The sequence below is a fragment of the Canis lupus genome, chromosome 8 (genome assembly GCF_048164855.1).
Source record: "Canis lupus baileyi chromosome 8, mCanLup2.hap1, whole genome shotgun sequence".
NCBI classification, from domain to species: domain Eukaryota; kingdom Metazoa; phylum Chordata; class Mammalia; order Carnivora; family Canidae; genus Canis; species Canis lupus.
Window position 1 is genome coordinate 25,767,862 of NC_132845.1, and position 25,987 is coordinate 25,793,848.

The following is a 25,987-nucleotide window of genomic DNA, read 5'->3' on the forward strand; positions in this document are numbered from 1 at the left end:
TCTATCCATATTTAGTTATGCTGTTCTGTATCCACTGTCATGATGGACCTACGTGTGTAGTAACAGAAACAGACCTGGGATCATCAATGCTTCAATGATAATAATGATAATTAACACTTGTTGAGGATTATATATATGCCAGACACTGTCTTAAATATGCTATGCAAATTGAATCATTTAATCCCAATAGCAAATGTACCAGGTAGATTCTATTAGTCTCCTATTTTGCAGAAGAGGAAATGGAGGCAGGAAGAGACATAGGCATTTACTCAAGATCACACAGCTAGTAAATGGTAGAACCAATACCTGAAACCAATTAGTTTGTCTCTTTAGCTAACTTTTTTTTTTTAAGATTTTATTTATTTATTCATGAGAGACAGAGAGAGAGAGAGAGAGAGAGAGAGAGAGGGGCAGAGACACAGGCAGAGGGAGAAACAGGCTCCATGCAGGGAGCCGAAGATGGGACTTGATCCCAGGTATCCAGGATCACGCCCTAGGCTGAAGGCAGCACTAAACCACTGAGCCACCGGGGCTGCCCTCTCTAGCTAACTTTTAACCAATATTGCTACTGATAGGTCATCCCTTTTGGCTCCACTGTCTTCTTTCATAAAAAAAAAAAAAAAAAAACAAAACTTCAAAGATAAGGAAGCTAGCTTTAAAAGGAAAAGTTTTCTTTCTTTTTGCTAACAGAACCAAAGAAACACATCTTACCCTTACGGGAAAGTTTTTTTCCAGTTCAACTTAAACCCTAACCAGATAACTATACTCCATCCTAATCAACAATAAAGTTGATTTAAAAAAAGAATAAGAACACCACTTAACCACTATAAAATTTCAAACTAAAGACGAGCAAAATAAAAGTAATGGGGCTGATGGCTGACAATTACAAACGAGTTTAATTTGTGTGTCACATGGATATGGAGAAAGTTGTGATCAGTGTGAAATAAATAATTAAAGCGAAGCTCTCTTGTAACAGCCTCAGGAAATCAAGAGTTAACACTTTTCTTCCTTTTAGTCAATTAACATTTTATTACATATTTCTGCTGGAGAATAAATCCCTGACAATACTAGTCTCTGTATGGAACGAAGCACCAAGAAAACACATACTCACAAAGAAAAAACCTAGTAGGTGACAAAACTCTAAATTACAGTGTGCAGCAAAGAGTGCACTTCCTTAATTTGATGACATGCACTTCTCTTTTTTTATTTTTTTTTTTTTTGGTTTTACCGACATTCACTTCTCTTAATGAAATCAGCAGATTACAGAACTTTTCAATAAATTAAGTAGTAATATCATCTTCACCATTATCAGTGTTATTGTTACTTGTACTCATCTTTGCTGACCTCTTCTGTCTCATTACTTGGTACTTACCCTCACACTGTACATTTCAGCCACACAGTGCTGAAATTGTTTCAGTAGCTGGCACTCAGTATGCCCCCTCATCTCAAGTTTTTCCAATACAAGTTCTCCATTATGGTGGGATCCCTCTTCTTCTTTTCCTCTTCCATCTGTATTTTCAACTTAAATTCTGCTTCCGCAGGGAGGCCAATATTGAATCCTGAGACCGGATTCCACAGCTATAACTCCCACAGTTGGCTGCCCCTGCCACACTTGATTGTGAATGACTTCAATTCTTGTGAGAAAGACCGTATAAGTTGTCAGGGCAAGAAAAAATGTTTGTCCCTTTCCCCACCACTTTTCACAGTGGCAGGCACATAGTAGGGCTGTCATTAATATTTCATAATTAATGAAACTATATAAGGCAGACTCCAAGTAAATATTTATACAATCTAATTCTGAAAATTAGGTAGAATAATTGATCTATAGTAGTGCTGGAATACAGAAAAATGTGATGCATTAATTCTTTAGGAGGGTTCACTGCTATGAAAAGTAACTTATTTCCAGCCATTGGATTAATGTCCAAAAATGTTCAGGAGATGCTTTTCAGAGTTCATATCTCATATACAGACAATGAAAACTGATCAATGATTTCATATTTTAACTACTGATTCAGGGTATATTTTGTATTCTTAAAGAAAATTGAGATCACCTAAAATTCTCCTCTTGAAATCCATGTGTCACAGTATATTTTTCCTTCTGTAATTTTTTCCCTCTGCTGAACTTTAAACTTGATTTTTCTTTAAAGGATCAAATATTTTCTTGAAATGAATGTCTATTCTAATACACACATAAAATTAATTACTAAAGATATATAGTGATCACTTCTAACCTTTGTTAGAAGTTTGAAAGACATTATCCAATAAAGATCACTTAATATATACTTATTTAAAAACAAACTTATTTTTTTTAAAGATTTTATTTATTTATTCATGAGAGACACAGAGAAAGAGAGAGAGAGGCAGAGACACAGGCAGAGGGAGAAGCAGGCTCCATGCAGGGAGCACGACGTGGGACTCGATCCTGGGTCTCCAGGACAACACCCTGGGCTGAAGGCAGCGCTAAACCGCTAAACCACCCGGGCTGCCCTCAAACTTATTTTTTTCTAACTCATTACAATGTTCTCAATGCATGTAGCAGGACAACTGGTCTTATAACATAAAGTAAAATAGTACCATATTAACGATTCCAAAAATTCCAATAATATATAATGTGTGATAACATTACTGAGTCTCTACTGCAGGTTGCCAGTTGCTACCTAAGTTTAAACCACTCATAGGAGCATCCCTAGGTCCTGAGGCTACCTGGTACCTCCAGAACAGTCCTTTGATTTGCAGCTGTTTTCAGAGCCAGTACTACAGTGAAGTAAGTGAGACACATATGGCACAAAATTTAAGGAAGTACTCACTTTCAGAGTCTTCTAAGTACCATCTAAATTTCCCAATGTGGGGTTCTAAATGATCTTGCCTGTCTTTTTTTTTTTTTTTTAAGATTTATTTATTTATTTTAGAAAGAGTCTCAAGCAGACTCCCCATTGAGCTCAATGTGGCCTCGATCTCAAGACCCTGAGACCATGACCCGAGCCGAAATCAAGAGTCCAATGCTTAACCAATTGAGGCATCCAGGAGCCCCATGGCCTTGCCAGTCTTAACCTTTCTTACTTTCTCTGACCCAAAATAGAAATTACTCCGCCCTCTGTCCCCACCTCTGACAGACCTCATTTGAGAACTTGCTGGATGGAAAATAGGAGATAATCACCAATTCTGTTAAATCCAAATTCAAAATCAGACTTTATGGGATGAGGAAGTTTTACCATAATTCCTAAAATTTGCATGTTAGACAGTGAGGCCACTGGTTTTCATTTCTTGAAGAAAAAGAGGTAACCACAGAAAGCAATGAAGCAAAGAGAGTTTCTCTGAGACTTAAGATTTTGGAAGTCACATCTTCAAGAAATCTGAAAGAACTTGAGTGACTGACAATGGATTTAGAAGGAAATGTGTAAAAAAAAAATAGAAGGAAATGTGTGATGAGTTAAAAGTAGTATTTTTCTCCACTCTTATCTTCCCATCTAAACTATATGAATATCTTAAGAATGGAAAGACAAGATGAAGATACACAGGAAAGGGTAGAGCCCAGAAATATTGGTAGATCTCAGAAAAAAAGGATCATTGCCCAGTTCCTCAGGGTAGGCAATGATCCTCTATGCCTCAGGGTAGGCATAGAAGGATGGCAAATACTAGCCAGGTACATGGAAGTCAGGATCTGGAGAACCTGTGATGAAGCCCTGAGAGGAGGTGACTGAACTATGAAGTTTCCTGACCCCAAGTGTTGAGTGGAACATTAGAAGGACAGTTAGGTAATCAACAGTCACTTAAAAGTAGGGTGGGGAACAGGAAGGGATCTGGTGAAAGGGAATGAAGGATGACTCCACATCCCCCATGATTATTAACTGAAAGATAAAAGGAAAAATCAGCTGGGCTCACCTTATCTACCACACTTGTTACCAAATCCAAGGGAAGTCAGATGTTAGCCCAGAGAACTTAGGAGGGGCAGGAGGACCAGCAGAAGAGAAACTCCTGAAAGTGACTAAATGACTAAGTTTCTATTCTTGGAAAAGCTCAAAAGAAAAATTTGATTTGGTTACAGAAAAATAAGGGAGATTATATTTTCTATATGCCTGGGTTTCTAGTCTGATACTTGTATTCTCCATACAAATAATGCATTTTTCACCTACTAAAGAAGGCATTAAGTTGCAAAGAATCTTGGTTTTGGTTATTTTACTTCAGAAACTCCTTCAGGCATTGATTCTATTTCTGGAAGAATGCTACTGTCAGCAACCAGAAAAGCAAGCTCAAGCTTGAGAAGTTGTTTTAAAATATGGTGTAAGAGGAGGTGAGGGTAGAACAGGGATTGCTTTCTTACTGTGAATCTGGTCATTCATTTAACTTTGGAGTTTACAAAAAGGATTCATATTATGAATTTGCTATGTACCAACAGTGGAACCTGCATTCGATATCAAGTTTAACAGAGCCAGATAGCTGGTTATCGAAGCAAGAATGATTCTACCTTCCTTTTCTAGATGAGGTTGAGTGACAACTTTATGAACTATATAGGTTTTGTTCCTTAATAGTTATGTAAGTTTGAGAAGGAAAAACAGACTCCAGCACACAAAGTAAATCATAAGGATAATTTTCAAAGTACAAAAAGTAACCACATTTGGAAATCATATATTGGAGGGAAAATACACTGACTTCTTCCTTGTAGGAACTCTCTCACTATTCTTTCATGCCTCTCCTCTAACCTCACATGGTGCCTCTTAGCTTAATTCTCATCTCTACTGCCCTTGCCACTCTGGTATTCAATGTCCTGCTAAACCACACTGGAGCCTGAGGCATAGGAAAGAGGTATTCTCCTATATACATGCTTTATATATTTTTGTATTATTTATCTTGCTTACAGAGTCTTTTGGTGCCCTTTACATTTTGTACCCCAAGTCAGTATCTCACTTGCCTCCCTCTAATCCCAAAGTTCTCAAAGATCTAAGCTCCAAACACTTCCCACTTTGCACATTCTTCCTGGGTAACTCTATCCACAGGCTTTTAAAACCACATATACTCTGATGATTCAAAACTCTTCAACTCCATTCCTGATTCCTTGTATTTAGATACAACTTTAAACGGGATATCCCACAGGTACAAGAAACAAAAGGTCACAAACTGAACTCACAATTTCTCTCAATTTATCTTATAAAAAACTAAATGCATACATAAAGTAAACTCCCAAGTTATATTTATTTTACCTCCTGTTATGGACTGAATGTGTCCCCGCCCAAATTCCCATATTGAAATCCTAACCCCCGATGTGATGATATTATGAGATGGGGCCTACAAGAAGTGATGAGGTTATGAAGGTAGAGTCCTCATGAATGGATTAGTGCCCTTATAAAGGGAACCCCAGAAATTTCTCTTATCCCTTCTGCCATGTGAGGACAAAGCAAAACAACAACAACAACAACAAACAAACAACAACAAAAAAACAGTCATCTATGAACCTAGAAGCAGGCCTTCACCAGATACCTCATCTGCCAGTGCCCTGATGTTAGACCTCTTAGCCTAGAGAAGTGTGAGAAATAAATATTTGTTGTTTAAGCCACCAGTCTATGATATTTTTTGCTGTAACAGCCCAAGCAGACTGAGACCTCCTAAATATATCCAAGTTTATCTTCTCTCCTATATACCCACTACCCTGTCTTCTTTTGTCTTCTAGCCTTCTATACCATTCTGAATCTTGCCTTCCATTTTCCTTGTTAAATCCATCTTCCACTATGAAAGTTAGACAAATTCAGCCAAAGGCAAATTTGACTGAATCACACTGATAATTAAAACTCCTTCATGGTTCTTCCTTTGAAAGTATACTATTGTTATTTATTAATATTTGTCTTCAAAAATAACGTGAAAACTTCTTGGCAAGGTCTATGTCAATCAAATTCATCTTCATCCTACTGTGGTAAGTGATGCAATGGCTGGCCCGTTATAAACAGGCAATAAAGACAAAAACAAAAATAGTGACTAAGATTGTGAGTCTCACATAGAAAAACAAGAATTTATCAAAACCTGTATGTTACTATAGTTATTTCCCAGAATAAAAAAAAAAAAAAAAGTCAATGATTTATTTTTATTTACTATTCAAGCAACTTTACTTAAAAAGTTCTGGTGCCAGTTTGCACGAGTGCAACCTCTGGTTCTACCATGCAATAGTGGAATCCTGGACAGGATGTCTAATAATTGGCTGTCTTTAATTGCCTTCCCTTTTTATTTTCACCCAGTTTTCTGATTTGTAACATTATCTGGTCTTCAAAAATTGCTAATGGAAAATGAGTGCAAAATATTTATGTAATTAGGACAGTTCAACATTTTCAAAAATGGCAAAAATAAACAGCAGTTATGGAACACCTGCTTAAAAGATACTGGAAATAACTGCTTCGTGCTTCATTAACCAGTATAAACACATTTGCCAGTTTAAATCCCCTACTGAATTCAGAATTTCCAATTAGTACTAGAATGGTATCAACCTGCCAAGGGAAGAAATTCCTGAATAAAAAAATTTCAGAATCGCCATTTGCAGAACTCTTTTATGGTCAAACAGAGGCCTATCTTCTAAAACGCCTATAAATTTGTTTATTAAAACTAAACCTGTATCTATTTTAATAGACAATTTTAGACTATAATTTGTGATTCATTCATTTTTGAGTGGCATTCAGTACAGTATCTGAAATATGGCTGTTTCCAGGACCAAAATGGACAAAAGACAGGCAGATCTGGACAGAAGACTATACAATGCCTCAAGAAAACCTTCTTCCCTGGGAATTTAAAGAAACCCAACCCACAACCCTGATTCACCTATGCAAAGAGTAATAAGTCAGTGATTATCTGAACTAAATCAAAACAAAATTATAAAACCAAAGCAAAATAGTTATTAGAAAAATCAAACAAAATAAGCATAAATAAATAAAACCTTTGTATTTGGTAGTCAGGAAGTCAGTTGAAAATGATCTCTTTACCTTCAGAAATGATAAAGATTATTAGTAAAAAACAAAAATGTGACAACAACCACAATCCACATTTTACCTTGATGATTCCACTTTCGAATAATCTTACTTGTCTTTCCTAAAGAGGCCAGGTAATATACTGAAAAGATGCACTAGATCCAGATGACCCGAATTCTAGATCTAGCAACACTAAGTGATTTGATTATAAATTCAAGTAAATCATTTAGCATTTTCAGTAGAGTCTAATCCATAAAACAAGAAGACAAATCTGAGTTGTCGACTTCATCATGATAAAAATCAAATGTAACATGCAAAGGTACTCTGGATACTACAGTACAACACAAGAAAATATGTAATCCTTATGCCTAGTATATAAAGAATACATAAAAGAAGGGTCATATACACTCATGCATCCATCCGAAAGACATTTAGTGAGCACCAACTGTTCTAGAAGCTGAGAACATGGCTTATGAAAAACAACACATGATGAACAAAACACAAAAAAACCCTACCTCTTGGACTTTATATTCCAGTGGAAAGAGACAGAAAATAAACAAATTAGTGAGTGTAAAACAAAGTATATCAGTGATGAGTGATAGAAGAAAAAATAAGCAGAGAAGTCTAAGGACAGCTCAGAGGGGTACAGTCTTCAAGTTTTAAAGAGTGGCCAGAGAAGGCCCTGCTGAGGTGACAATTGTACAAGGAAATTGTGCAAACTCCAAGCGAGCTGAAAAACCACTGAAAGACTGAGCACAGAAATTTGAAAAGGATTCTCATGTTTATTAAGAAGAGATTCTACTAGGAAAGGCAAAAGCACAGAAATTGTTTCAAGGCTATTGAACAAACCAGATGGGAGATAATGGTACCAGCTTAGAAAAGTTGGTAGTGGTGAAGGTGGTAAGAGTAAGATTCTGGATATAGACAGCGTTGGAAGTGAGGATGAAAAATGAGATCACCAACATAATGAGTCTCTGAGAGAAAGATCTAAGCCTGGACACGCTAATATTTAGGGGTGAAAAAATGAGGAATAACCAATAAAGAAGCCAAGGAGATACTAATAAGGGAGTTTGATGTCCTGCAAGCAAAGAGGAGAAAAATATTTCAGGAAGGAGAGAGCAACTTTCTGTATGAAGTGCTGCTGATAATGCCCCAGGATTTGACTCTTTGTTTAGCAATTTAAATTGATTTTCCCTAACAGCAAAATTTGAGACAGGGATTTGGGTGCAGGTGATTTACGGAGTAAGTGCTATTCAGGAAAAGTACAAAAGGAGTAAAGGAAGGTAGGAAGGAGGGAAATTTGCAGAGTAAGGATGTAGTCAGTGGTACTGTCTAGTCATAGCCAGAGCAACAGGGCAAGGCTCAGGAGCATAAGAGCCCACAGGAGTCACCCCTGCCTTAAAGCAAGTGGACTGGCTTGCTTCCTTCAGGATACTGTCTTTGTCTTAAGCTTCCAGAAGTTTAATTATGACATATCTTGCTATGCATTTCTTCATGTTTCACTCAGGTTTGGGAATCTATAGGTTTACGTTTCTTGCCAAATTTGGAATTTTTTTAATTTATTTATTCATGAGAGACCCATAGAGAGAGAGAGAGAAGCAGAGACACAGGCAGAGGGAGAAGCAGGCTCCATGCAGGGAGCCCGATGTGGGACTCGATCCAGGGACTCCAGGATCACGCCCTGGGCCGAAGGCAGATGCTCAACCGCTGAGCCACCCAGGCGTCCTTAAATTTGGAAAGATTTTAGCAATTTCCTTTTATAGTATTTTTCAGCCCTGCTCTTTTTTCCCTTCCTCTGGATAGTAGCAGAATTCCAGTAGTCTCTCCACTATCACAGAGGGTAACTAAGTGGGGACGTGGACCCACTAGGCTACTAGCTAGCTAATGGGGATAAAAGGACTGGCTCCCTATTCTTTCACCCAGCAGAGGTATGTGGGCATCTCATCTCATCACAGAGCAGAAGTCTAGGTTCCCTACTCAGGCTTTATGGAATATACAGGGATTGGGATCACAGTTTTTCTTGCTGTGTTTGGCTAGAGTAGAGAAGTTACTGTCTGAAGGTTTTTTTGCCTGGTATTTTAGCCAGAGAGAGCAGACTATTGTTAGGAACTTCTGTGTGTGTGTGTGTGTGTGTGTGTGTGTGTGTGTGTGTGAGTGAAGTTAGCATTTCCAGTTCTCCAATTTTTTTAGCTCCAAGACCAGGATATTTCTTCATTTTATTTATCTATTTTATTATTTCCATTTTTTCCAAGGCACTTTTAAAATTTATTTTTATTCTTTTATTAGTTGATTTAAGTAAGCTCTGCACCCAATGTGGAGCTTGAATTAATGACCCCAAGATCAAGAGTAGCATGATCTAATGACTGAGCCAGCTGACCCCCCATCAAGACTGGGATAAATGCAGAAAGAAGAAACCCAGGAAACTCACTACTGTTTCATTCTTTATGTTGCATTTCTCTAGCTAGTTGGCCCTCTCTCTACCTTTCAAAGTCTGTTTGCTTTATAGACATTTAAGGCTTTGTAATTTTGATGAATGATTATAAAACACAAGTATAAACATTTACAAATTAAAAAAATAAATCATATCTTTGGTTACAGTTTAACCTTTTAATCAGTTCTTCATGCAAACACAAAGAATAATGAAAAGGAAAGGAACCACATTCTTTAACTGCACTGAGAATAACTTTCATCCCTAAGCTCCATATTTCCACTTTGGGTATGACTTCACGGCTCTTTTTTAAATACAAGTGTGTCAAAAAGAATTTTCAAAATGGTATACATCCAGAGCAATAAATCTGATGTTTTAGCTTTCATTTTCTATTAATACTTGCTTATCACAGAAGACCTGAAATATACAAAAGTGCTAAGAAGACAAAGCTAATCACTATTAACATTCCATTATATTTTTTTGTGTGTCTTGGTGTGTAAGTGCATACAATCATTCTCAAGTATAATGCTTCATGCCTTTTCCTTGTAACATAGATTTTATTTTTCCAGATCAATTATTTTAAAAATAATTTCCATGGTTGCACAATTTACCACTGAATGGATCTGCCCTAATTAATTTCACTATAACTCAATGATTGCAATTCAGTGGGTTTTCCCCCACATTTTTCCCTACTAAATAAATAATGTAGGAATAAGCTGTATTCTACTTCATTCTTTACCTGCATTCCTAATTCTTTGTTTAGGATAGTTTACTAGAAAATGAATTATTGGGTGTAAGGGTTTGTTAGTTTAAAGATATTGATATGGACTGAACCATATCCCCCACAAATTCATATGTTGGAGTCCTAACCTGCAGTATCTCAGAATATAACTGTATTTGGAGACAGTCTTTACAGGGATAATTGAATTAAAATGAGGTCATTAAGGGAGGCTCTATTCTAGTATGATTGGTGTCATTATTAGAAGAAATTTGGACACAGGCACATAAAGGGAAGACCATATGAAGACATAAGGAAAAACCAGAATAAAATAACCCTGCTAACACCTTAATCTCAGATTCCCAGCCTTCAGAATATTGAGAATTTCTGTTCTTTAGGCCACCCAGTCAATGGTACTTTGTTATGGCAGCCCTGGCAAACTGACACAGGTGTTGATGGATATTGTCAAAAATACTGTCAAATTGCTTTTCTCAGAATTTGTGCCAATACAAATTTAATGTAGAAAGCCCATCTCACTACATCTTTGTCAATTACAAACACACACACACACACATATATATATATATGAATGAGACAGTTTACAGAATAACATTTTGGAGTAAAATCCTAAAATAAAAATAATAAAAATGATAAAGAAAAAGGAAGTCTTTCTCAATAAAACCCTTACCATAAATAGTTTAATTATATGTAAATGAGACCTTAGAGAAGTCATACAATTTATCTGGATCAGAGTTCTCATACCTTCAAAATGATTTAGATTTAATAATCTTTGAGAGTTTTCTAAATTTGAAATTTACATGATTTCTTTATTCACATCATAATATAAGATCATGCCTTAGCATTAGTCTATTATTTGATTTAATGATCAATTTTGTCCACACTAGTCTCCTTTCAGAGACCTCACAGTGGAAAGCAAAACTCATCCAAATATACAACTGAACTCCAAATCCAGGTTTGCTATTAAGTGGCTGTGTTATCATCTCAAATCACATTGTTTCTTTGTATTTCTAGTTCCTTTTTGCATTTAAAATAAACTTTGCTGGGTGTCCAGTGACAAGAAAATTTTAAAAATCACATGAATAGGATCCCTGGGTGGCGCAGCGGTTTGGCGCCTGCCTTTGGCCCAGGGCGTGATCCTGGAGACCCGGAATCAAATCCCACATCAGGCTCCCGGTGCATGGAGCCTGCTTCTCCCTCTGCCTGTGTCTCTGCCTCTCTCTCTCTCTCTCTCTCTGTGACTATCATAAATAAATTTAAAAAAAAAAAATCACATGAATACATACATATATTTTAATTTCCATCACCAAAGAGTTCATATGTAAGGATGAAAGAAAGAAAAATAAACTAAAATCATTATATTAGACAGTATAAGCAAAGTACCAAAAAAAAGCTAATGCAAATAAGCTAATACTATTCATTGTTTCACTAACTGAGAAAATTAATTCTGGGGAAATTGATTTTGAGAAATTGCATAAAAAGGCCATTGCTTTCCTAATTTAAAAATATATATCCCCTAAAACAGTATTTTAAACATTGCCTTCAAGGTTGTACTTAATCCCCATTTATGGTCTCAAACTGTCAGCCTCTGTGTTAACGTCATAGAATCAGTTAAATAACATTTAAGCAATCAGTAATCTTAGACATTTGTCCTCCAGTACCTCACTTGAAAATATTAAATGTTCATACTATTCCCCAAATATTGTTCATATGTTTCCCAAAAGTGTATCTTAACATTTTATATATACCAGTGTACTCTTCTTCAGTTGAATTATAATATCTGTAATATGGAAACTCTTCTGTGTCATCGTGTCATTATACAAAACAATTTTTAAAGGCTTTAACTTAATTTTATCTTTTTCATCATGGTAAGTGCACTCTTTAATTCCCATCACCTATTTCACCCATCCCTCAGCCACCTCCCCTCTGGTAACCATCAGTTTGTTCTCTATAGTTAAGAGTCTGTTTCTTGGTTTGCCTTTTTTTTCCTTTGCTCATTTGTTCTGTTTCTTAAATTTCACTTGTGAGTGAAATTACATGGCATTTGTCTTTCTCGGACTGATTTATTTTGCTTAGCATTATACTCTCTAGCTCTAACGATGTTGTCACAAATGGCAAAATTTCATTCTTTTTTATGGCTGAATAATCAATATTCTATTGCTTATATATACCACATCCTGTTTATCCATTCATCTATCAATGGACACTTGAGCTTCTTCCATAGTTTGGCTATTGTACATAATGCTGTAATAAACACAGGGGTGCATATATCTTTTAATATTAGTGTTTTCATATTCTTTGAGTAAATACCCAGTAGTAGAATTACTGGATCATACAGTAATTCTATTTTTCATTGTTTGAGGAACCTCCATACTCTTCCACAGTGGTTGCACCAGTTTGCACTCCTACGAACAATGCAAGAGGGTTCCTTTTTCTCCACATCCTCACCAATACATTGTTTCTTCTGTTTTGATTTTACAAAGCAATTGTAAGAGAAATTTTATAGATTTTTAAGAAAATAAATTCTGGTACCACACTAAAACTACATATTTTTTTAAATGTTTCAATAGATTTTAAAGGAATAAAATCAAAGACACTTTTGAGATTACTCAAATATAAAATAAAATATGAAAAGAATACAGTTGTGCTTTACACATATTTAATTCTTTTTCAAAGTAAATGTAAAATTTTGCCTTATTATGTGTAAGAAGAGATCATTTTCAGTGTGAAATCACCTATTGATGGTACTTACAGAGCAGTTTTTGTCACTATTTCTTTTCCAATGTCTCTTGTCTACTTTCTTGGCCGAAGTGGAACGCAGCATTGCATGAGTTTGTGTTCGAGGATTTAAAGCCAGGATACTCTAAAGATAGTATAAACAAAGTATAAACATATATGTTGTCATTTTAAGAAATCAAAATTTTATTTTAAAATTACCCTGATACACTCCCAAAGACATATACTAAAAATGTTTTCTCCTTTTGCTATTGTAATTCCACAATAAGCTTATCTAAAGTAATCATGTACGAGGCAATATATTCGCTGATTTTATAAGAATATTTATTGATCAGAATATGAAGGATTTAAAAAACACATAAGCTATACCAAAGACTCTTTAAGATAAATTTTATACATAGCACTTTTAGATGAGAATGAAATCAGAAAATATGCAGATTTTATTTAAACTTAAAATGATACTCTTCATTTTAAGTTTTTAGAATTTACAAATTGCTTTCACATGCTCTACCTAATTTAATTTAACAATAGCTACTATTATCTCAAAATTTTGGATGAGCAAATAAATTCAAGGTGCGTAAGTAACCTGCTTGATATTTCACATTAAATGCAGAAGGAGCTGGCTTAGAACTCAGTTCTTAGCATTACTCAGTTCTTAGCACTACACTTCTATTCAAATTCATCCAGAAATAAAGTCTTTATTTTATGGGATATAGAAAAGAAAACCTTTTTTTTTTTTTAAGATTTTATTTATTTATTCATGAGAGAGGCAGAGACACAGGCAAAGGGAGAAGCAGGCTCCATGCAGGGAACCCAATGTGGGACTCGATCCCGGGACCCCAGGATCATGCCCTGGGCTGAAGGCGGGCACCAAACCGCTAAGCCACCCAGGGATCCCCAGAGAAAACCTTTTTAACCACATGTGTAGATACATTAAATGGCACCTGAATAACTCAATAAAGAATTAATTTCAAAATCCTGTCTTTTTTTTTTAAGATTTTATTTTCTTATTTGAGAGAGAGAGCACAAGCAGGGGGAAATAGAGGAGGAAGAGGAAGAAGTGGATTCCCCACTGAGCAGGGAGCCCAGTATGGGGCTCAATCCCAGGACCCAGGCATCATGATTTGAGCTAAAGGCAGATGCTTAACTGACTGAACCACCCAGGTGCCCCTCAAAGTCCTGTCTTAAGCAATCATTTATAAGAAAACCACTAGAGGCCTTCTAGAATGGTGGCATGAAGATCTCTGCAGATCAATTCCTGAGCAAAACAAACATACCAATAAAATTAGTAAAAATAAAAATATTTAAAATCTCCAGGAATCATCCTAAAGTCAAACAGCAAATGAAGAAACATTTATCCAAGAAAAATCTACTAAAACTTGGTAAGAATAGTGAAGGTCTGTTCTTTTGAAGGATGGCCTACCTATGCCCACTCTCCCTGCTCCCAGCTCAGCATGAAAGAAATTCCACCTCAGGTGAGTGCAGCCAAGAACACAAGGGTCTATCTGCCTCTAGCTTCCAGGTGAGGCTGTGGGATTTCCCAGAGAAGGGAAAACTATTAGCATTTCTCACCCACCCCCCTACCCACACCTACTATGCAGCAATTAAACTCTACAACGTGCAACTGAGAAGTCAGGAGCTCCCTTGCTTCATCTAGCCCCCGACTCATAGAACAGAGGCTTCACCTGAGGAACAGTATGCCCACTATCCTGGAGTCCTGATCATCCTCACTGCAACTTGCTCACAATTTGGGAGTTAATATGCCAGGAGAAGCAAACTGAGATCAGAAGCTATTGTCTATACTAATGCTTTGCCTCTAAAACAAGAGTGTCAATTTAAAAAAAGCATGCCACTAACCACCCCTAATTCTTTAGCTATGGCTCAGAGATTTTTCACAGAGCAAGAGTAATGCCATAAGAACATACAGCTCCCCTCTCCCCACAAAGGAACTGACTTTACTAGAATTAGTATGTAGGGAAAATCAAACCTATGGGAACTCCCAAAACAATAGTTTGATGGCAAACAGTTAACAGGAGCGTGATCACTTCATGACAACACTAAACTAAATCATAAGGCATACAGTTTACCAGAGAGAACCAGGGAAAGAAATAGTTAATAACAGCTCTCCCAGGGGCACCTAGGGGCCTCAGTCAATTAAACCTCTGCCTTTGGTTCAGATCATGATCTCAGGATCCTGGGATCTCCCTGCATGGGGCTCCCTGCTCAGAGGGGAGCTTGCTTCTCCCTCTCACTCAACAGCCCTCCTGCTTGTTCACTCATATTCTCATTCTCTCTCTCTCTCTCTCAAATAAATAAATAAAATCTTAAAAAAAATAAAATGTTTGGGGGAAAAAAAGGATAGTTCCCCTAGGGTTACAAGAAATCTCAAAGACTCCCTTCAAAAACTATTCCTGTAGGTGTCCAAATTTAATGGACTCACACTGTGGAGCAATTTATATCCCAGGGTACTGTCAAAAACAATAGAGCAATTAGCCAGCAATCACTGGAAACTAAGAGCTGGGTGTAATACCAACAGATTTGGGCAGTTTAACAACAACAACAAAAAGAGAAAAGGCATATAGAGCCCTGATAAAACCAATAGCATCCCAGAGTTATTGTGCATAGGCCCAAGACTTCACCCTATTCATATACAATCGGAGGTTCACACCTTGGGGGAAACAGACTTCCTAAAAATAGTCCATCAAGTCACTAAACTAATAGGCAAACACCAATAAGGCCCATCTTTGAAAAGGAGGTAGTTAATATCCAGAATCACTATAATATTTTATCTAAAATGTTCAGTTCTTAATTTAAAAAAATCACAAGACATTCAAAGAAACAGGATTGTGTGTGCCACAATAGGAAAAAAAAGGGGGACAACAGAAATTCCTTCCAGAGGGCACAGGTATCAGATTTAACATACACAAAACTTTATCCATAGTACACTCCATTCACTAACAGCAGAATGCACATTCTTCTCAGGTGTACACAAAACATTCTCTATGACAGACCATAATGCTAGGACATAAAACAAGCCTCAATAAATTCTTCAAAACCATACATGGAATGGAATCAGATATCAATAACAAAAAGAAATTTGGGAAAATCACAAACAACATAGATGAACATAGTAAAAATTATGCTGAGTAGCCAGTTATAAAAGCAGATATTGTATGATCTCATTTATATAAAAAGTCCAGAATAGGCAAATACGTAGAGACAGAAAGTAAACTGAGCTTCCCAAGGGTTGGAGAATTAAGGGGAAATGAAGTGATTGCCAAAGGGCAGATGGTTTCCTTTTGGAGAGATGAAATTAATGGTGGGGATGGCAACACAACTCTACAAATATACTAACAGCTTCTAAATTCTATACTTTGTGTGAGTAAATTGTGTGGTATGTGAATTATACCTCAAAAAAGCTGTTATGAAATAAATAATAGTCACTGAATTCTTCATTCAGCAGATATCATTGTGCACTGTTTTTATTCTACTAAACATCAATGGGACTTACTTTATTAGCTCAATATAAATGAGGATTATTTTTAGTAATTCCTATACATAATACACATAAGATTTCTTCAAAATCCATCAATTCAGATGTCTAGGTTTTCTGAAAAACAAACTTCAAATAGAGCTATGAGTTTTAAATGGTTTATTCCTTATGATGAAATAAAGCCAAAACAACATATTAATAAAAGCCAACATAAAAAATATAATCTCATTTCTATACATAAAAGTTGAAAACACTTTATTATAAAATAAATGTGTATTTTTTATCATTTTCAACCTTGAACCATTACTAATCTCCTACATTAATTCAAGCTGATAAATAAAAAGATGACATTTTTTAAAGGTAAATATTGTGGCCAACATTTAAAGGGGAAAAAAAAAAAAAAGAACTGGGTAACGGGCAAGATGGTTCCATTTATTTTAGCTTTTACTTCACAATCCATATTGTGATAAATGATTATGTTTATCTATGTCAGCATAGTAATGTAATTTTTGAGAATAAACATTCTGAATGCAATTTATTGGCTGCTTATCACAGTAACTTTTCTTTTACATAACATAAGTAGAAAGTATAACATAACATGAAATATTGGGTTAACCTTTAGGAAAAGGCAGTGAGTTGAATTCAATGGATCTTGGATAAAAATAAATTGGATTGTGGAGAATGGTTACCAAGAATTTGACTTAATATCCCAAATGAAAAGTGATATAACATAAAAATTCAAAATATAAGTGTAAGAAGGCTGTTCAAAACAATTTTCCAAAGCAAGACATTTTAAAACTAAAAGTCAATATCATCAATAACTAAATAGCTGGCAGAGTAATACGAGAAAGTTCTAAATTGCATTCTTCCTAAGAAATGACCAAAGCTAGATCCAAACAGGGTTGCAGGGTCCCCTCTCCCAATAAATTCAGCACTTTAAGAGGCCTGTTAACCCTTTCAGATATAAGGCATATTACTTAGAGGAGATTTTCTCCCATACAAAGAATTTGACCTTGGGCTTTCTCAATCACTTTCAGTAACACAATAAAAATGTACTGGTGATTCTGGAGGCAAAACAAACAAAAACAAAAACCAGAATTTGAGAAATTTTCAATACACTAATTTTAGTTTAAGAAATGATAGACTATGATCCAGACACAGATTTACATGTGAGACCAAATCAGGGTTATGTGTTGTCACTGTGTTGTCTATCAACAGTATTCTGGGAAATATTGGGAAGAATGCCACAACATACAAACTAGAATTTGGCATCTGAGGAGAGTCTTTATATACTGCCACAGAAGGTACAAAGAGGAACCCATATTGACTACAATCACAGACCCTCATTTTACAAATAAAAACATTGTCTTAGTCTAAAAATACTGGAACTGTAGTAGTATTTGAGAGCTTGAATTCCAATTGCAGGAAGCCACTTGGCCAAAATGTCCTCTTTCTAAAAATGTGGCTTTGTTTTATATCACAATACCAGTTATTGAAACATAATGCATCATTAAGCTTCCCTCACCCTTCATATTTTAAATTATAAGCAAATGTTGCCTCTTCAATCCTGGCCATTACTATAATGCTGAGCTATTAACATGTTACACACATTTGGACATTTTAGATTTAGAGGCTGACCTTGGTAAATGAGAACTTATTTAAGTTATGCTTAAATTTTGTCTTTGATGGCTTTTTCTGAGTCTTCTGTAAGTTGTCTGTTTCCCATTCCATCAGATAAAAATTTTAAAAATGAGAGTAAAACTCATGTTTTTCTCATTTTTTTTAACAACTGGCATTAATATCTTCATTCCAGTAAAACATTTTATTGTGTTGCCATTTTTTTCCTCAATAAATATTCTCAACTAACAGGAAAACAGAATTATCTATTGATTAGTGCTTTTTTTTTTCAGTATTTGTTGTTTCATCCAGGCAATAATCTAACAAATGTTGATCAATGAAGATCTGAACTTTTCATTACTCAGTCACTTAAAAGTCTCTTGCTTACAAGCCCCAATCTCAACCAGTTATCCCACCCTTTCCAATTTCCATCGTCAAAATGTAGTGTGAGTTTAAGTATCTTTAGGAACTTACAAAGGCATCTTTGGTTCTTGGATAATCTCAAAACTGATATGATTCACTCTCCTACTGGGTTGCAAGCAGAAGAGAGAATGCAGCTTCATTTTGCTTCCTATACCCACACTCATGAGACAAATTTGTCTAAAGTCTGAAAACCCTGGAAATCTATGCTATTCAGTCCTGGTCAGGGACTCTCAGATTTTCTTTATCATCATCATCATCATCATCATCATCATCATCATCATCATATTTTAATGCATTTCTATTCTTTGGCCAATATCTATTCTAGACTTCTTTTCCTTTAGGTTGAACTACCTTTACAATTAACTTTCTTTTTTTTTTTTTTCTTTTTCATTTTACTAGCTCTACACAAAGGCCAATTTTCCCTTTATGCACAATGTCTAAGTCACTGCAGTTAATAAATAATCAATGAAGGAAGGAGTCTATGACAGTTCTAAATCTTACAACTTTCATTTTATTAAGTATCCACTAAGCAATATGCATAGTGTCTGATGTTAAACTTGGGCTTAAGTCTTAGCTCTACTATTTTTGCAATTCCTTTTTTTCTTCAACAATAAAATGGTCATTAGCAATGTACCTTCCTCAAACTGGTTGTTCTGAGGATTAAATAAAATAAAACTGTCTAGAATGTGCATGCTGTGAGTGCTTACTACCTGTTGTCAGTTAGTATGTGACAGAACTAGATTTTAGGCTCCATTCACCCAATGTATATTCGTGTTCTTTTACTTCCAAGTTTGAATATATACAAGGGAGTATTTTTTTTTAAGTACAGGAGTATTAAAAAAGATGAAGGAAACAGGTAAAAAGTTAACTATAAATGAAACAGTAAGAAAAAACAGCTGTATCCAGGTGAAACCAAATCATTGATTCTGAATTTATCTGTGCCCTATGCCTACAATTTCAAAAGGAGATGCCTCTAAATGCAATATGCTCTTCACAAATTAAAATGGCAGTGTGGAAGGGTCATGAAATTCAAATATAGGTTTTTAAAATCCACTACATATAAATAGAAATGCAGATGTCATTTTATAATACATACAACAGTATATAACTCATGGACCTTTGGTCTCAACATGTTTGGGTAAATTCATATTACAGTTCCTTCCAGAGAAAGGTCAGACCAAAAGTGATGAATTTATAAAACATCAAAAAACTCATCAACTAGAAATGAATGAGCCCCTTCAGAATGCTAGTCATATTGCCTGGGGAATTTGTTCATTTCTATTGAACAAATAGTTAACACAAATAAAATAGTTTATGCATCTTAAAACATCCCATTCATCATGCCACTCTTACTCAACACAGGAAGGTTAGACACATGAAGTTGTTGCCAGTATGTGACTTTCCTTTGCTTATAAAATACACACCATACACCAGGCACCTCAGTGTTCTCTAATTGTAATAAATGTCTTTTTATTGTCTTTCAGAAAAGATTGAGAACTTAAACCCAGAAACCATTACTTATACATCTGGTATTAATCTTAAAATTCCTAATATAAGAGAGAGCATGCCAAAAGTGGTGACTGATTCTGACTTAGACACTGTATTAGTCAGTTTGGGTTGCTACAAAAGAATCTTACAGAAGGGTGCCTGGATGGCTCAGTTAGATAAGCAACAGACTCTTGACTTTGGCTCAGGTCGTGATCTCAGTGTCATGAGATGGAGTTCTGTACTGGGTGTGGAGCCTGCTTAAGATTAAGCTTCCCTTTCTCCCTCTATCCCTTCTCCCCACCCCACTTGTGCATGCACTCTCTTTCTTAAAAGAAAAAAAAAAAAAAAGAATCTCAGACTGAGTAATTTGAACAACAGACATTTCTTTTTCAGTTCTGGAGGCTTAGTTCCAACAAGGTGCTGACCTATTCAGGTACTAGTGAGAGACCACTTCCTAGTTTGCAGAGAGCCACCTATTCTCTTTGTCCTCACAGGGCACAGAGAGACAGAGAGCTCTCTTGGGTCTCTTCTTATAAAGGCACTAAACCCAGTATGAAGGCCCCAGCCTCATGGCCCCAACTAACCTAATTATATCTCAAAGGCCCTATCTCCGACTAATATCAACTGAAAGTCAAGGCTTCGAAACATAAAATTTAAGAGGGACACAGACATATAGTCCATAATCATCATGGAAAAAACTCCACTGTCTGAGGAACTGTGCAAATGCTATAAATAAATACTGGGCATTAACTTACAAGATAGCTTTATCTTAAGATTACAAACAGTACCACATCGAGTTTACACCTTTATTTTATTAAAAAGAAACTTCACGGGTGTGAGGGAATAAGCAAAATGGATAAAGGACAGTGGGAGACACAAGCTCCCAGTTATGAACAATTAAGTCAGGGATGAAAGGTACAGCATAGAGAATATAGTTAATGGTATTCTAATAGTCTTGTATGGTGACAGATGTTAGCTATACTTGGGGTGAGCATAGCATAACATATAGACTTGTACAATCACTATGTTCTGCACCTGAAACTAATACATCAAGTATACTTAAAAAAAAAAAGAAAAAAAGATACTTCAAAATAAACAAAAGCAGTATTATACAGCATTACTTAATTTTTTTTAATAAAATAAAAACCAGGGATCCCTGGGTGGCGCAGCGGTTTAGCGCCTGCCTTTGGCCCAGGGCGCGATCCTGGAGACCCAGGATCGAATCCCACGTCAGGCTCCCGGTGCATGGAGCCTGCTTCTCCCTCTGCCTCTCTCTCTCCCTCTCTCTCTCTCACTGTGTGCCTATCATAAATAAATTAAAAAAAAATAAAAAAAATAAAATAAAATAAAATAAAAACCACATTAATGAAGAAATTAACAATAGCCATTAGGTATCCTATTTTATTCTTTAAGGCATATGAACAGCAAAGCATTAATAATATATATCCTAATTTATATACTCTACATATATTTTTAGTACAAAAAGTGAAAATCAAGTATCATGTGCAAACACCATGTGATGTCAAAAATAGAAAAAAATAAGAACCTACACTACAGCTATTTCCTTCAAAAATTTCACTACTTTAACCATAAACTATTTGATATAATGTTACAAAATATCCATGCATTATATATTTAAATGAAAACCAACATTTGGAAAAGGCATAATTATGAAAATCCATGCTAAAATAGCATCTTATGTTGGCAAGAACTGAATATATATATGAATCTATATGCAGAAATCCAAGATAATATTATGAAGGGAGAAAACTTATAAGGATTATTACAGTACCATAAAAGAAAAAATTCACCAGTTCACTGGGTAATTATGAAAGTTCATATTCTAGAGTTTATGCTTTTTTCATTCAAGAATAATTATTTTATCCTAAATCTTGCTTTACAAAAATTGTCTCAAAGTAAAATCAGCCTTACAGAGTCTTTTTAATTAATATGAAAACTACTATGATTTATCTGTAATCCACTTACTTTTGTGGATAAGATATACTGGTTTTCAAAAGATCTGTGTTTACAAGACCAAGGGTCATTTTTAGTTCAAGAGAGGTTAAGTGCATACCAGCATGCCAAAGATAAAGCACTAGTGACCAACATACAGAAAAACTGGAAAACAAAACTTAAGAATAAATAAGGAAGTAGGATCTTGCCTGAGTTTTGATTTTTTTTTTAAACTAGTAAACTGAGCAAGTGCCATGATTCTCAGGTTCACAAAATGTAATAAATCAAGTACTGACTAGTTGCCCTTTATCTATATGGGCTAGTAAGTGATTTACATCAGAAATAAGAAAATGAATTTTTTAAAGATCTATGAATTTTTTTGATTTATTAGTATGAAGGATTACTATAAGATACTTTCTCTTTTGAGAAAGGTAAGAATGGAACAAAGAGTATATGATGATTTAGGAAGTTGGACTATAACCAAGAAAATGAAACATGTGAAAACACTCATATTATTATGCTAAGAGTCTTAGTTTAATTCTCAACTCTCCATAACTTCTGCACAGTATTCAATATTGTTAATTCACTCCTCTATCCAGAAACTCATCTGCTTTGGTCCATGATGTCATGGCATTAAGACCACTCTTCCTATTCACTATTTTTATTTTTGTACTTTTCATTTCCCCTCTTGACCACGAAGGCTTTTTGGACCTCTACTATCGGCCTTTGACTAATGATTACTTTTCTAAATGTGAGCTTTATATCTATATTCTAAACCCTGAGATCTCAACCTTGATCTATTATCATCCATTTCATTGGATGTCAAATAACCCACTTGCATGTTCTATCAGTGTCTCAATTTCTTAATATCAAAAACAATGCATTGCCAATCCATAACTACTACTTCTTTTGTTCCTTAAATTCAAATAATGCTAGTCAATGTTAGTCACATCTAGCCTGTCTTTTGTATTTTCTAATTTTCTAATCTACTGCAGATCCTTATGCAGAAGGCTTGCATTATAATAATATTCTCATTAAATTATCCACCTCAAGTCTGTGCTTTCTTCTTTCTTATATGACAGCCTCCATACACACATATAAATTATGTGTACACATGCACACATGCACACACAAAGCTTAAATGGCTCTCATTTATATACATAATGCCAATAAAAACTTACTATTCAGTCTCATACCCACCTACCATTCCAACACATCTCCACCTCACCTATATGTATGTTTTGTTTTTTGTTTTTTGTTTTTTTTTTTGACGCTGTTGTTTTTTAAGCAGGCTCCACATCCAGCCTGGAGCTCAACACAGGGCTTGAACTCACAATCCTGAGATCAAGACCTTAGCTAAGATCAAGAGTCCAGTGCTTGACTGGCTGAGCCACCCAGGGGCCCCTTACTTATGTGCTGTTTATTGAGTCTATGTATGGACATTCCTATATCCATACCTCTGCTCCTATCACTCTCTGTATTTGGGATACACCCAATTTATGCTAGTTTAGATGCTAAATTTTAAGTTCTAAGAACTATTTTCTAAAATTTTAGAAGCACTGTCCCTCCCTCTACTTAGATTGCATCCATAAACATTTACAGAATCTAATGCCACAGTCATTCATTTGATATAATATGATATTAGTAATCATTAATATACATGTCCTCTCCCATCAAAATGCTCACTAAAAACCTCAAAAGTGAGGATATATTTTAATATCCCCCTGTCCTCAATACCAAGCATACTTCATTAGTGAAAATTTGCAACAACAAAAAAATCTTTAATGAAAACATTTTCTTAGCAAAACAATAATAACAAAAGGCAGCAAGAAACTTCCACTGGAGAACAGAAGGATGTTGATACTTGCCAAATCAAATAGAATTCTGTTTTCTTCTTTGTGTTCATTCTATTGCAGAGGATAAAGAGAACACCATTCAGTACTCGTCAGCAGTTACACAAATTTTAAGCCATATAATCATTAACTTCTCCAAAATGAGAAGTCGGTGTTTTCCTCACTTTTACGGAAAGGCTTAATCATGCAACTCACTTGCTGAAGCAGCAGTGAAACACTTCAAACTGAACCTTGAAATCTGTGGTAATAAAAAGTCAGCAACAAGTTCTGACAAGAAAACAAATGAATTACTTGTTCTTATTCATTCTTCAACTGTTCTCAGGACAAAATTTTGGATTTTATTATGCAACACAGGCATCTCCAACATGACAAAGACATGGTCCCTAGAACAAAGAGGCTGCAGACCACTGAATGCAACAAACAGGACAAAATAAAAATGAAGTGATTTGAGTATGTTCGTGGAGTACTGCAAGGTGCTGTGAAGTCTGAAGGTGAGTCTAGGAAAGGCTAAATTTAAAGGATATATTTATGTTTTAAAAAATATATGTGGAAATCTTTAAAATAAAAAGGAGATCCTTTAAACAATTTCCATTAAGAGAAAATATGATGTTATTTGCAGCAATAAAAAGCTGGACAATACCTACAGCAGAAAGAGAAAAGTGAAATTACAGTCTGTCTACAGTGGAGTTTACCTATACCTACAGAGTCTCGCTCTCTCTGTGTCTCTTATGAATAAATATTTTTTTAAAAAAGAAAAGAAATAAGTTCTATTAGAAATAACCCTGTATATTAAATAATATTTTAATATAAAATTCCTGTATATAATTACTATGGAAGCTACTTATGTTCTATTAATAAATGATATCTTGTATTCTTAATTAATGCCCTTTGAATGCCTACAGAGAATGGTCTCAATTTAAAAAGTAATAGTATTAGGGAGTGGAAAATATTCAGTATAAAGTCGATCAAGATATTTCAATTTTTTTTTTTTTAAGATTTTATTTATTTATTCATGAGAACACACAGAGAAGATTGAGAGAGGCAGAGACACAGGCAGAGGGAGAAGCAGGCTCCATGCAGGGAGCCTGACGCGGGACTCGATCCCGGGTCTCCAGGATCACGACCTGGGTTGAAGGTGGCGCTAAACCACTGAGCCACCCGGGCAGCCCGATATTTCAATTCTTTAACAAACATGACCTAGCAATTCCAACTTAGGGGCATCAATATCTCACTTTAAATAATTTAAGTTTAAACCTAAAGCAAGATATTTTTTAAAAAAATGATGCCTCTTCTGCTAATCAGCCTTTATAATTAAATACTACTTGACTTGGGAGAAATGGGAAGTGAATGTTAATGGATATAAATTTGTGGGGGGAACAAAGGTTTAGTCTCTTTTATATATATATATACTACACTTACATAAATTAACAAGAAAACAAGAAAATGCCAAAAAAAATAGGAAAAGGGCATAAATACTTCACAGAGGAACACATGTATATCTTCAGTCTAAGAGGGACAAAAAGAGAAAAGTTCAGCTACCCATTGAGTCTTCGTTGCAATAAGTCTCTGCTCATACCAAGTTTCAGATGAAGACCACACTGCCCAATATTTCTCTTTTGTGCTTTGTTAGACATTTTAATTTTTTTTTCATATTTTCTGCCTTTTTTTTCAACTAATTTTTTTTAATTACAGAGAAAGGGAGGGGCACAGGGAGAGAGAGAGAAAGAATCACAAGCAGGCTCCACACCCAGCACAAACCCCAAAGAAGGGCTCGGTCTCACGATGGTGAGATCATGACCTGAGCTGAAATCAAGAGGTGAATACTTTTTTTTTTTTTTTTTTTTGACCATGCATCTATTCTTTAATGTTTTCCCATGATATACTAAAATAAAAACAACATTTCAGCCTCAGACAAAAAGGAAAAGAAGGTAAGGGTATAACCCTATAAGGTCACAAGACACAATGAAGTTTAAGTACTCAAATAAAAAAAAAATTAAAAAAAAAAAAAAAAAAAAAGAGGTGAATACTTAACCAAGTAAGCCACTCAGGGACTCCTCAAGTATCTTTACACTAGCTTTACTGAGATACAATTCCCCACATAATTTACTCACTTGAAATATACAATTCAATGTCTTTTAGTATATTTGGAGTTATGCCACCAGCATTGTAATACCTTTTAGAGCATTTCATCAATGCACCCTACAAATTCATACCCATTAGCAGTTACTTCCCATTTCCCCTGAATTCTCATCTTTGGGGAACCATTTATCTACTTTCTGACTCTACAGATATGTCTATCCCCTTTTCACAGGTTTA

At 35.3% G+C, this 25,987-nt stretch overlaps 1 protein-coding gene across 4 annotated transcripts in view; it reads right to left on the reverse strand.

The window, feature by feature from the left end:
* The window catches only part of DPYD (dihydropyrimidine dehydrogenase), a 790,677-nt gene that overhangs the window by 736,721 nt on the left and 27,969 nt on the right, over window positions 1-25,987 (reverse strand). For 3 of the 4 annotated variants that reach the window (XM_072834642.1, XM_072834646.1, XM_072834643.1), the window contains exon 2: window positions 12,861-12,971. In XM_072834642.1, the coding sequence (XP_072690743.1) occupies window positions 12,861-12,971 (111 nt within the window). Of the gene's footprint in view, window positions 1-12,860; window positions 12,972-23,686; window positions 23,813-25,987 lie in introns of those variants that run through there. The other variant, XM_072834644.1, reaches the window with a different exon arrangement.